This window comes from Apteryx mantelli, chromosome 1 (genome assembly GCF_036417845.1).
Source record: "Apteryx mantelli isolate bAptMan1 chromosome 1, bAptMan1.hap1, whole genome shotgun sequence".
In the NCBI taxonomy this organism is placed as follows: domain Eukaryota; kingdom Metazoa; phylum Chordata; class Aves; order Apterygiformes; family Apterygidae; genus Apteryx; species Apteryx mantelli.
Window position 1 is genome coordinate 184371295 of NC_089978.1, and position 12503 is coordinate 184383797.

The window sequence follows — 12503 nt, forward strand, 5'->3', positions numbered from 1 at the left end:
GTCAGTCTGCCCAGCCTTTCCTGTTGCTGATGAGCAATTGCTTGCATGACATCTGGGGGAATACTCATGCGAAGAGGTGCTCGCTACCACAGAGCCTGAACGTTTTAGCTCTAAATATTTAGCCTCTTTATTTGCATCTATTCTATGTTAAGGCATTGTATGCGTTTTTTGTGCCTTCCTTATGATGCTAAAAAAGGCAATTTTGACCATTCTGTACGGTTTTACAGTAGCTCTATTTTAACTAAATGATGTTTGTACTTCAGGTAATATGTTTATTATCACTGACAAAAATCTCAGTCCTGCTTCCATTAAAATCAGTCATTGTTTTGCTCCTGCTGGAAAGAAAACTGGATCTAAATATGTCAGTCACAAAGTTTGCTAATACAAGTAAATACTATATCTGAAAAGTCACTCAACACTTAAAGGCAAAGTGGTGTTAGCTAATACTGTATCATTACAGATTAAAGAACAGTATTAAGCACAATTCTAGACTAACATTTATTGAACAAAATCTAAGAGCAGCTGTGAAAAACATCTTGTGAGGCAGCATAATTTGTCACAACGTGAAAATTTCTGGAGCTTTGCCAGGCTTTTTTCATATTCATTTGTTAAATCAGCTCTCTTACTCATGACCCACACTGTAGTTACCCAAAATAAAGGCTGGGGCCATGTAGGCATCACACATCCAGACAGCTTAAATTTAAAATTGGATACTTCAGAAGGGTGTCCCGCTTTCTGTTGCATTCCTAAGATCCCTTTTAGCTGAAACTGTCGTGTTTCTGAACCCTTGTAGTGACCAAGATAAAGAGCCTAGTGTCATCCCTCATCTTCTTCAGTTCTCAAGTTTATCTATCTCTCCACTTGTCTATATAATTACTCCCTGCAGATTTCAACTTTAATTCAGAACTGAGTCATAGTTGCAGAACAGGCCTCACAAAAAAGACAGAGTCTCATTAGTGACCTGCGTAAGTGAGCCTTACTAGTTAAAACCTTGATTTAAATACTGAACAAAGGAGAAAAATAGATGCTGAGACAATGTTTACATCTGTTCAACCACAGCCTTGAAATTTTGGCAGTAAATTAGCCAAAGGATGGGCTTTACATCTCATCTGTCTCTCTAAGTTGGGAAGGAACAGCCATATGTACAAGTTTTTGCAGGGTGCAGTTGATACTGGAAGATGGTTGAATACATATGACCAAGGGCTGCATGCCTCACAAGTCAGAACAAAGCACAGATGTGCTGGCAATTCAGGATTTTCTTATGCCCAGAAGTTTCCTATAGGCTGTTGAGAACCACAGTTCCCATCTCCCTCACAAAAAGGAAAATTGTTCAAACCTAGAGTAACACAGCACTAAAAGAAACTAGTAACTAATGGTGCCAAAGCCTCTTGATTTAAGGATTTCCCAAAGCGATCTCCAAAAAAGAAAAGGAAAACCTGTGGATTCAGTCAACACATTTTTAAATCCAATTACATAGTAAAATGCACTGGCAAGCAAGGCCTCAATTCCAAAAAAGAGAGGAAGAAAAAAGGATGGTGCAAAATGGTTTCAAGCTTTTAAACATTCTTAGGATATAAGATAGCAGGCAATTTAGAAAACATTCTTTGTAAGCTGTGTGGGATCTGAACAGTTTTCTGCAGGCCTTGCTTTGTCCTACAGCTCAGCTTTGCCTGTTTGGGCAGGATGGGTGTCACCACTGCTTTCTCCAGCGTTGTTCTTGTCTAGCGGTTTGAAAGATAATGAAGCAGAGTTTGTGCAGTATCGTTTGCCAGTTGGACGAGGTCCGTCATCAAAAATATGCCCCAGGTGAGCACCGCACTGAAACAAAACAATAGAGAATCACTGTGTTTCTGCAAAATGTGGTGGCATCACAGCGGTATTGAGCAACGACTAGCAGCCAGTTCCAAGAAAGCTCATAGGTGCCTGCTTTGCCATTTCCAGTGCGATTCAGAGCCTGCATTTACAAGAGCAACGCGGGAAACCTGGGACACCATGGGGGCCTAAGACTGCCAGCCCAGGTTTCCTGGGGTTCCTGTTGTGCTACTGCATATGTCCAGTTGGGTCGTTATTTCTGAAAAGCCACCTGTCTGTGTAATGATCTCATGGTGGGAGTTCAGTTGAAAACATGGTGGTGAGGGCAGCACTGCCCACGTCTCACTTAACACATAATCGCATAGGAAAGGGAGAACCCAAGTTCTAGGCTTTCCTCAGCCCGCGGCCATCTGCTACAACCCTCAGGAGGGAAACATTAAACCCTCTGGCAATCCCCACAAGGACCCAAAGCAGTAAGGATACACTTCGGAGTATGCCCTCATATCTTCTTCTTTCCACAGCTTGTCGTTTTTCCAAACCTAAGAGCATCAGGGTCCTTCTTGGTACTCCTCTGCATCTTGCCCCTCAAGGGGATGGATCATATCTACTACTCATCTCATACTACTTTTTGTAGCATATAGGACAGGTGATTAAAAAACACCCATATTACAGAAATGTAAAATATTTCTGAATGACCACTAGCTGGGAGTAATTTACAAACAGGAATGATGCTGAATTTGTTTTTTGCAAGGAATATGAAACTACAAATGGTCTCATGACAGTTTTGTTCTGTATGAATTGGCTTCAGATACGTGCAGTGGTATACACAGTGAACATTACTGCTCCAGTCTGTAAGAAAGGTAACAGTCTCTTGCTTTACAGAAGAGTACAATATTTGGAAGAAGCTGATGCAGTTGGCCATTATTCAGAAATTAGGATTACTATCACTGCACATTATGGCTGACAACTTAACTGGATAATAAGTGTTTCTTATAATTAATCAATTAAATTCCGCAAGTTCATTTTTACAGCCTGCCATGAGAAATAAAAAAATAAAACTTTGCACTGGAGAAATATTTATCTTGAGCAGGAAAGTCATGCTGCTTTACTAAAGAGCCTTGGTCTTTCAAGTCAGTAGCTGATCTCAGTGAGAACGGGAATAATGTAACTGAGATCACAGAGCTGTTAGTGGGCTTACGGTCAGACAGCAAAAATTAAGGACTGTGAATTATTCCTAACGTTTAATTAATTCATAGTTTCCAAAGTGCATAGAGGCAATACTGATTATTCTGAACTGTGAATGAGTTTCTGAGGGCAACTCTCTACCCTGCAGTTAATATGTTGCTAACGTCATCCTGCTGTTACAGCCTTTAATTCACCAAAGCACTAAGGGTGTCTGCAGAAGCAGGTAAATCTTGGCCTAGGTTATACTCTCTCAAAGTTTGGAGGAGGCTCTCGCACCATCTAGGAGGGACAGAAACCCTTTCTTTATTGAATAATGACAGGTGAAATGCTAAATGTCAGGGACTGCAGGAGTGGGGCAGGCAGGCATGTGAAGACAGGCCTGAACCTTCCTGCAGCACTGGCTCCAACCAAGTCCAGCCTTTCAGCCAGGCGACCCAGCCAGTTTGTGGCCAGGCTGTCGTCCCCATGGCCCCCAAATGGCTGGAGCACCAGCAGCCCGCACAGCCCATGCTGTCTGCAGAGAGAGTCCAGAAGCACCAGGAACAGCATTGGGCTACGAAGTAGCTGCTTGGCTTTGTCAGGAGGGGAAAAAAACACGGCGAATATGAAGAGGCAAGGGAAAGTTGCACAAGAAATATAAATGATGCTGCTTCAAGGCTTGTCTCTGAAAGATGGCTGCCTTGGCACACTTTCCTCCCCTCGTCACCTCTTATTTCCTTTATTTCCTTGTCCTTGAGACTGAAGGCCTTTTGGGGCAGGCCTGAGGTGTTTCTAAGAGTGGAGTCTCTCACAATGCGGCATTTCACCTGATTAGAGCCTTTCCATATCTCAAAAAACAAAACAAAACTTAGTGTCCCAGAAAGAGTATTTTTCTAAATGCTCAGCATCCTAATTAAATCATCTCAACTAATACTGCTTCAAAAACTCCTGGCTAAAAGTGTTAAATAGGTCTTTTTCAGATTAACATTTACACAGAGGTAATCATTCCCTCTCCAATGGATAGAAATGGAACAAAAGAAAAACTGTCAAGAGAAACAGTCTCCAGGAGTAATACTCACAAACACGTCAGCTACGAAGACAATCTGTCAGAAAGGTTTTCCTCACAAAATCTGAAAAGCTGTTCAAGGCAGTCCCATTACACCTCCTTGTGATGGCAGAATCACACCAGGATTGGATTGCTGCAAAATTTGTTACCTTTTGAGATTACCCCTCACTAAAAATTTATGTGGAGATGCTCTCTGTAGAGAACTCCATAATTCATCTGCCCTGAAAGAAATGTAATTCAATTCTTTGTATCACAGTGTAAGAATCCAGGCCCTCAGCTGAGAGTACAAAGGATGAATAGATTTAACCATCCTCCCCACACATTACCCATAGGTGCTGACCATTTTTCTAGGCCATATATAAATGTCTGTAAAGCCTCCTCCCCAAAAAAAACAATCATCTGTTGCAACTCTATACATATATACATATTGGACAGAATGCATCAGGAAGATGAAATGGTTGGAGTAAAGCATCTGAAATACGTGTTTGGGAGCAGAAAAGGCAGGGGGGTCACTGCTAACTGTCAGTATGCTTGGATCTCTCAAGGCTCCAGGTTCTAATATGCTGTCATGAGCCACAGAAAGCAGCTTGCAATAAGTTACAGCAGCTGCTGTAACTTATTCAGAGCTATTGATGTGCAAACAATATTTTGTGACTATAGAATTTTATCGATTTTTACAGGTACAAATAATAGCTAGGGAGACCTCAAGGGGACGAACTCTTGAACGGGAAAGAGGAAAGAGAGAGACATGCAATCACTTTTAGACTATTCCTCAGATGCATTTACAATTAACTTTTAGCTGTCACTAATCATTGACCTTTTAAGTATTTCTATGCTGATGTATTTCCAACAACCTGTAAAAGTTTTTTCTAGGATAACCCTATGGATGCCTTTGTTTTATATTACAGCAGTTTTTCCCCAGTGTTTACTCTCTATAATGGAGAACTTTAAAAGAGAGGTTTTTAACTCTCTCAAACAGGTGGAAGGACATTTAGAAAAAGCAACTACTTTTTCATCTGAAAAAGACTAATAAGGTTTTGAGTGTGGGAGAGGGTATTTCCCCTCAGTTTGACCAAGGCCTGCCATATCAATCCCACTGCATTTCCAGGTTGCAGTAAAACTGTGCTTCTTTTGCAGCTGCATGTGCGATTCACATCCCTAGGGCTCAGAGGAGGGGAGGAAATGGTTTTGTTATGGATACACAATGTGATGGTATTAACTGTGCTGACCAGTGGCTGCAAAGATGTTCACCACTCCTCAAGCTATTTTCCTGAGTGATTCGATCATCTGTGGGGTTACTCTGCCAGGAAGTCAGCATAACTGATATGAAGTTGCCATCAGATTGTCTAGTGGTCATATTTTTTTCTCTATGTTGTAAATTCAGACTTTGGTTTTGCTTTAAGTTTATGGTGTCTGTGCGTGATTGCTGTTAATACTCCTGGTCTCGGGTCTGCTAGCGCTATTTTTTTTTGGCAAAAGGTAAATGACATTCCCAGATTCCTTGGCCTGACCACAGGCTTCCTTGGGCTTCACTAAGGTGAACCCAGGAGCTCCGGCCATCTCTTGAAGGGAGTCATCATATACAGCCTGCTCAGCAGGTTGTCAACGCACTGCTTTTAGCACTGTTCAGCCCTACCAAGCAGAGCTGAAGAAAGTGGTTGCATTTTTGATTATTCCAGTAAATACTGGAAAAGTGAGAAATTCCCAACCTGTGGCCACATTGCAACCTTGCTAGGGAATTTAGGGAAATGGATGTTTCAAACAAGTATTAAATGAATCTTCTAAAGAATGTCACCAATGTAAAAACAATACAATTATCTAATAGACATGACATACTAGCAGACATGCTGATTGGCCATATCTGTGTAGGGCCAAACCCTCTAGCCAGGCAGAAGTTAATGGATTCTCCATAAAGACAATCCTGCCTCTTTGGGGGAAGCTTCTTAACTCGCTCTGAGCGCTTATATATGACAACTGAGTGACTAGTGAGCATGTATAACATCAGTGAAGAAATCATTTATCCTACCAACAATTCTGTCTGGAAACAGAACAGCAAGTTCTCACAGCCCAAATGAAGCTGCTGCTTCTCTCAGGAGGAATTTGAGCATGTGGAGTTAGAGGACCAGCAGCCACTGGGTGTGACTCTAACACCAACGCAGCAGCTTCTCTCTTTGCTAGGTAATGGTTATGCTGTTCCCTTTGCAGAGAAGAGGGCAGCACAAAGGATGAAAGCAAGTAGAATGAGACAGATAACAGAAAATTTTGGTTTGTTTTGAACGGCTACTGACTTTATTATTATGGCAGATGGGATTGTTTGAAGCAACCATTAAGAATGCCCTGGGAATGAGTGTTGGGAACGAGTTAGCACTGCTGCACAGTAATGCGCAGTGATGGAATCAGCACACATTGTCGCTGTAGTGTCTTCCCCTTCTGTCTCAGCTCTTCACGTATGGAAGTAAGTCGGCAAGGCTCAGGGGTTCCTTTGAAGGGACCCCTTTCAGGAAGACAATTTTTGTAGACTCAGCACTGAATCTAACCATTTACATATAGTCTGTTAAATCTTACACTAGACAACAATGTGCACTCCAATGAGCCCTTTGTGCTTTCAGCTTGTTCCACCCAGCTGTTATATCTACGACCCATTGTGCTCTCTTGCAATGATTACTATTTAATGGAACCGAAAGGTTTGCAAATCTTAGGGAAAGTACAGCACACGGTAATGATTTTTGCAGCCTTCACCATCAGAATGGTCTGTATGTGCTATAAACTAACCTGACTGCAGGATGTTTCAATTCTGTGCATCCCATAGGAGAAATCATCAGTGAAAGTAATTGCATTGGGACTGATCACATCATAGAAGGAAGGCCAACCTGGAAAAGGGGAACAAGTAAGAAGAAAAGAGGCTATTGCATCTTTGTGACAGATGACATTGTAAAAATCAGAGAGAGAATAACACTTTGAAAAAATCTTCATGTCACTCCAGAGGCTGAAAATAACTGAAATGGAGATTTTGGATCCTAAATCATATAGGTGCTTTGGAACATTTTACCCTAAACACAAAGTTGTTTACAGGCAAGGATCAAGTTGCCAGTAGCTGCCCATCTTCCATCTCAGTAGAGATTCCTGCACTCCACTGTGAGTAACAGTAGCAGTTTAGCTCAGGCAGGAAGATGGTCTCTCAGGTAAGACAGATTCAGTCTCACATCACTTTAAAAAAGCATAAATTCCACCCAGAAAACAAACAGCAAGACTTTGTGGAACACATGCGTTATGCTTTTGCAGTGTAAAGGTTCTTTAAAAAAAGAGGTGATAAGCCACAAGTTAGAGTTCCACAGCCTACCTTAACCTTTGCCTAAACTAAAGCATGGTTGCCACTAGAAGGATATGCTCAGAGCCTGACCCATCTCACATTAGAAGCAATGAGATGACTCCTACTGTGTCCAATTTCAAAACTGTGATGAGTGCTTCAGATCACCTGCTGTCTGTGGCTTAAGTGGAGTCATAACAATGCCTATATTACAGACCACTAGTAGATGGTCTGCATTACTCTCTGCATCCAGAACAAAAATATTGCACTCATTAACATGCATGTTCAACACAGCTGCTATCTGAGCACTCAGCAGCGTGACCTAATACCAGATGATTACAAGGTTGCACACTTGATTTACAACTAACGGGCACATATTTAAATAATGACCTTCTATTCTTTAACTGCTCCTTGCCAAGTCTCCCACTGTCCACAACACAGGTAAAAAGAAATTTGAATCTATTCAGTGGCCCGGTAGATACTCATTACACAGCTGTAACTTTTCAGCCACCCCTCAAAAAACAGTCATCATAGGCTCCGTTTCTTGAAGCTTGGCTCCCACATAAGAACCTGATACATTTTAAGGTCATGTCAACATCTACCAGTGCCCATCTGACACCCCAACAGATATCTGTCCCTCTCATTTAGTCTCTTGCCAAACACGCACAGATATACTCTTCCTCTCTGTGTATTACATATATGCCCACACATACAGAACTTGTTTCTTCTTCTAGTATCTGCTAAGCTTTTGCTACCGATGATTTCATAAAATGCCTTGCAATAAGTTATTAAGAAACAGCAGCAGCTGTGAATCACTGCATGAAGATGAATAAAGAATATATACAGTTTCCTGTAAGTAAAGGGAGTAAAATTTCTTATTTAGTAAAAGGAGATGTGGAAGCTACCAAGTTTTCTGAATAGGGGTATGGAAAGTGTGTAAATTGGAAAAAAAGTCCATATGTCTTCAGTTATATCTTAAACTATTAAATGTAGAGGAACACTTTTTAGGATGCAAGCAGAGCAGGCATAAATTTTTAAGAAAGAAATGCTCAAAAATGCTTCCTCTCCCTTTTGAGAAACTCTGCACACATATTGTAGCATTCCTAAGCCTGCAACCTGAAGGCATTTCCAGCCCCAAGTCCGATGCCCCAAAGAGCCTACTCACATCAGAAGTGTTCCCCTCAGAACTCACTGCAGAAGCAAGTAGACTCACGTTTTTTTCTTTTCTTTTGCCTCCCCCCAAAACATTGCAAATATTAGAGTTACAGACAGCAGATGGATTGAAGAGCAAGAACTCTGAACCCGGAAAATATCCCATGAAACTGGACCTGAAAAACAGTGCAGCAGTGACATCCTTAAAAAAAAATTATAAATTCTTCCCTTCGTGCAAAATATCCCTGCCAAACAAATACCTTCACAAACAGAAAGGAATAAACATATGACAAATTTTGTAGAAGGGGTTATGCTGTTGACAGAAAAATTGATGTCTCCTAATTGGTGGCTCCTCTCCAACACCATTCATCATCTCCTTAGCTGGGCCTCCGTCTAATGAAAATTGAAGCCTTTTATATAGAGCTGGTCAGACTATTTTTTGATTAAGACTTTTCAGTTTTTCAGATTTAAATGCTTTGCAAAAGAGTGACATATCTAACTGTCAGCTTGCCCTTGCGTGACGGCAGAGGAGTTCTAAAGAGACATGTTCCTTGGGGCAACCAACTATGTCATCGTGTGAAGGCATTTGGAGGAGGAACATTTCACTGCTGCAGAAATTCTCAGAGGCAACCCTCCCTCCTCTGTAACAGCAATAAGGGAGAAGCTTCAAAGGCTGCTACACAGAGATTGAAGCAAACTGCGTCTTGCTGAGAAAATTATCTTGTGAGAAGGGTTTGGAGGAGATGTGTTTATGTCAGCTTTGACATTAAAGAAAGACCATCCATCCTCCTTTCTCCAGACTTTTCCTTTTGGTCTTCCCATTCAACACAGAAAAAAATTATTTGCTTTGGATGAATTCCATGCACTTTTAAAAAATGAAGTCATCTGAAACCTATATAAACAGTCAAGCTCCTCCTAAAGTAGCCTTTGTATCCAACTGGAGTCACTTCAGTTTAGGCTGTTAGTTCCTGCTATATGTGACACATGTTCCAAAGATTCTCCCGCTACCACATATGTTCCCCGAGACAGGACTCTGAAACAGTCTCTGCATCCAGGGGGTAACCTCGAAGATGTACAAGCTTTTATTTCTAAGTCATGCTGTCTCTTCTTGAGTGCCATTGCTGCGCAGGCATCAGCATTTTTGTGACATACTAGTACCTCTGTGGGGGTTGATTGAAGCTGAGAAAACCCTGTGACAGAAAAACTCCTGAAGGGCACTGTGAGACACACTGCCACTCTGTGCACCTTGAAAGGAAGACAAGTGAACCAACCACTCATTGAGTTGATGAGACAAACTCACCAGGAGTATCCACCCCTCTGCTGGCTCATTTCACTTCTCCAAAGTTAAAGTGGAAAACCCATTCGATAGTTTGGTAACCTTCTCATGGCTCTGGCCATTTTCTCTGCTGTGAAAGCTGCCAGGAATAAGCTGTAGAAGCAGTCTGCTTGTCTGCATATCAGGCAGCTCCCAGTGATGCTGGAAAACCAACTAGACCCCTGTGGGTTCTTCGTACAATCTTTCTTTCTTTATAAGTGGCAAATGACACAGCAGTGACCTCCACTTTGCAAGCCCCAGGCTGCTTTTCTTGCCTTTTCTTTATTGGCTTCTGCTCGCCTGCTCCTTTCCTTCAGCCACCTGAGTGCTTGCTTCCCTGCTACTAAAAGACTGCAAAATGGCTGATCCACTGTATGTTTTAGGTTGCTGTCAGCGACACATTAATGCTTCAGCCTGCCTTTTAATATTAAATTTAAACTATTTGGGAATGGGGGCAGGGAGTACTTCCACGGTGAAGTAAGAATGGCAGAGAAGACGTCCATTCTGGATCTGTTCTGCTTCCACTGAGCTGAGAATGAGAGAAACAGTAATCCTGAGTATGGCAGAAACTGTGCTCTGGAACAGACCCTTTATAAATGTTAGTGCTTAGACCCAGACCTCCACAGATTATTGATTTCTGTCAGCTCTAGCTCAGTAAATCTGATGGGCAGCAAGAGCAGGAGCACTATCGTTTGAAGGATGGTAAAACATAATAGCTCAGGAAAAATAGCTGCAGGAGGAAGGGGGCAAAGGATAATTGCAGGAGACAAGATGCAGAGTCTCCTAACAGTGAAAAACTTCAAGTAGCATTTGCACATTTTTTGTGTGAATAGGAGCCAAGATTTGTGAGTACGTTTATCTCTGAATCTAAACTTCAGTTTGAAGGAGAATATTACACTGTAATGGGCAGTAATTTTTATCAAATTAGAGATGTTTAAAATGGGACCATTCTTAATTTCATTATGGTGACTTTACATTACATTGCCAATATAAAAGGGCTTTAAAATAAGAGTTCACTGTATTTGTGCTCACTCTAATGACCCTTTACATGGAAGTCGGGCCTCTACGTCCTAAGGGCCAGTTTCTAGTACATTAATAAGCCAGCCAGAGAGATGAATAGGTATTCAGATATATAGCAGGTATGCTTTCTAAGCCCCAAACTACAAGCAAACAAAACAATGAAACTTCCTACTATCAAGTAGCTAAAGGAAAACTGTGTATAAAATGAACATTACTGACAGATCTTTTCCACTCATCCTGCATGAGTAACAGAAGGGATCTTATGCTGCTGGGTGTTACACATACTGAGTCATGTCCTATTCTTTCTCATTCTGGGACCTCCACCAAGTATTTCATAGAAGTTGCACAGCCTTTATAAACGCCTCCCCCCCTCCCCCAAGCTGAATCTTTTGTTTTTCATAATGGTCCTTATTCTGGCAAAGAGGTGACAGCAGTTGATGCCTTTTTGTCAAAGGACACTTTCTTCAGAACAGAGGACACCTCACACTGCCACAGGCAACAAAAGTGAAGAATAGGAAGGAACAGAAACATGTGCTCTCGTAACATATGTTGGATGTTGCTTTTACTACCCTGGCCATAGGATTTCAAATCATTTAAAAGAGATATTTAGCTGTTACTTTCAGACCTCTTATTCTAGGTACCTAATTTAGTCAGTATTACTAATGAGCTGCCAAAGGTAGATACCTATATAGGGAGCTGGCACAAGATGGGTATCATGAGAGCACAGGCAACCAGCACTTAGCAGTCTCAGATGGCTAGCAAATTGCATAGCTTTCCTCCTTCTTAAATGGAGATGCCAAAGTAGTTGAAATGCCAACTACAGCTACAGCAATTTGTCTACAGTCAAACCTCTTTTGTGCATTCCTGCTAGAGAAATCAAAACCCAGCAAGAGTAGACTGTCTCATTCACATTAGCCCAGGAAATTCTAATGCACCTTTATCTTGTGGCCAACTCCAGGACTGTTTCCTGGGGCAATGCTCATGTAAAAAAGAAAGATATTTTGTTCCCATAAACATCTGGAAAGCAGTCTACCCATTGATTGATTGATCAATTTTAGAAGCATCTCAAACCTCCTTCCAATTTTGCAAGTTTGTACACATTTAGTTGTACTTAGACCTCTAAGTTCCTAATACATGGATGCAAACAGTTAGACATCTAACTGTTAAAATATGAGTCTATAATTATTTGCAGAAGCAAAACTGCAGGCTGCTTTGGAAAATCAGGCCTGATAGGCTATTTTTTCCCCTTTCCTGAACTAATATTCCTTTTGACATTTTTTTGAACAGCAAAATTGCAATCTCAAAGCATCTAATGCTCTGATATTATTCCCATTTCTTACACCTGCTGACTGGAGACCTCCACGGTTCTTCAAGAACTGTGATGTTTGTAGTTATGTTTTTCGTTTTAGAAGCCAAAGAGATCAAATTCAACCTGCATTTTATCATTCTTTGCTGTAATTATTCCAAGCATTTACTTCAGTGAGTTATTTACAGATGGAGATGTAGGGGGAGATGGAAGATGTTAGAACTACCAAATGGCACCAGATGGAAAAGAAAGAGGACCTTGACCTGAAAAATACCTTGTTTCTCTGATGTGCTGTATTTTTAGAATTTTGATTCCCTTTCAACCTAATATGGATTAATGAAAACCCAAAGGCTTTTTAAGG

At 41.2% G+C, this 12503-nt stretch overlaps 1 protein-coding gene across 1 annotated transcript in view; it reads right to left on the minus strand.

The window, feature by feature from the left end:
* Nucleotides 1-873: 873 nt before the first annotated feature.
* MSRB3 (methionine sulfoxide reductase B3) overlaps nt 874-12503 on the minus strand; it is a 95248-nt gene continuing 83618 nt past the window's right edge. Inside the window, 2 exon segments of the mRNA XM_067313933.1 lie at nt 874-1818; nt 6815-6912. Coding sequence (XP_067170034.1) covers nt 1654-1818; nt 6815-6912 — 263 coding nt within the window. The 3' untranslated portion in view covers nt 874-1653.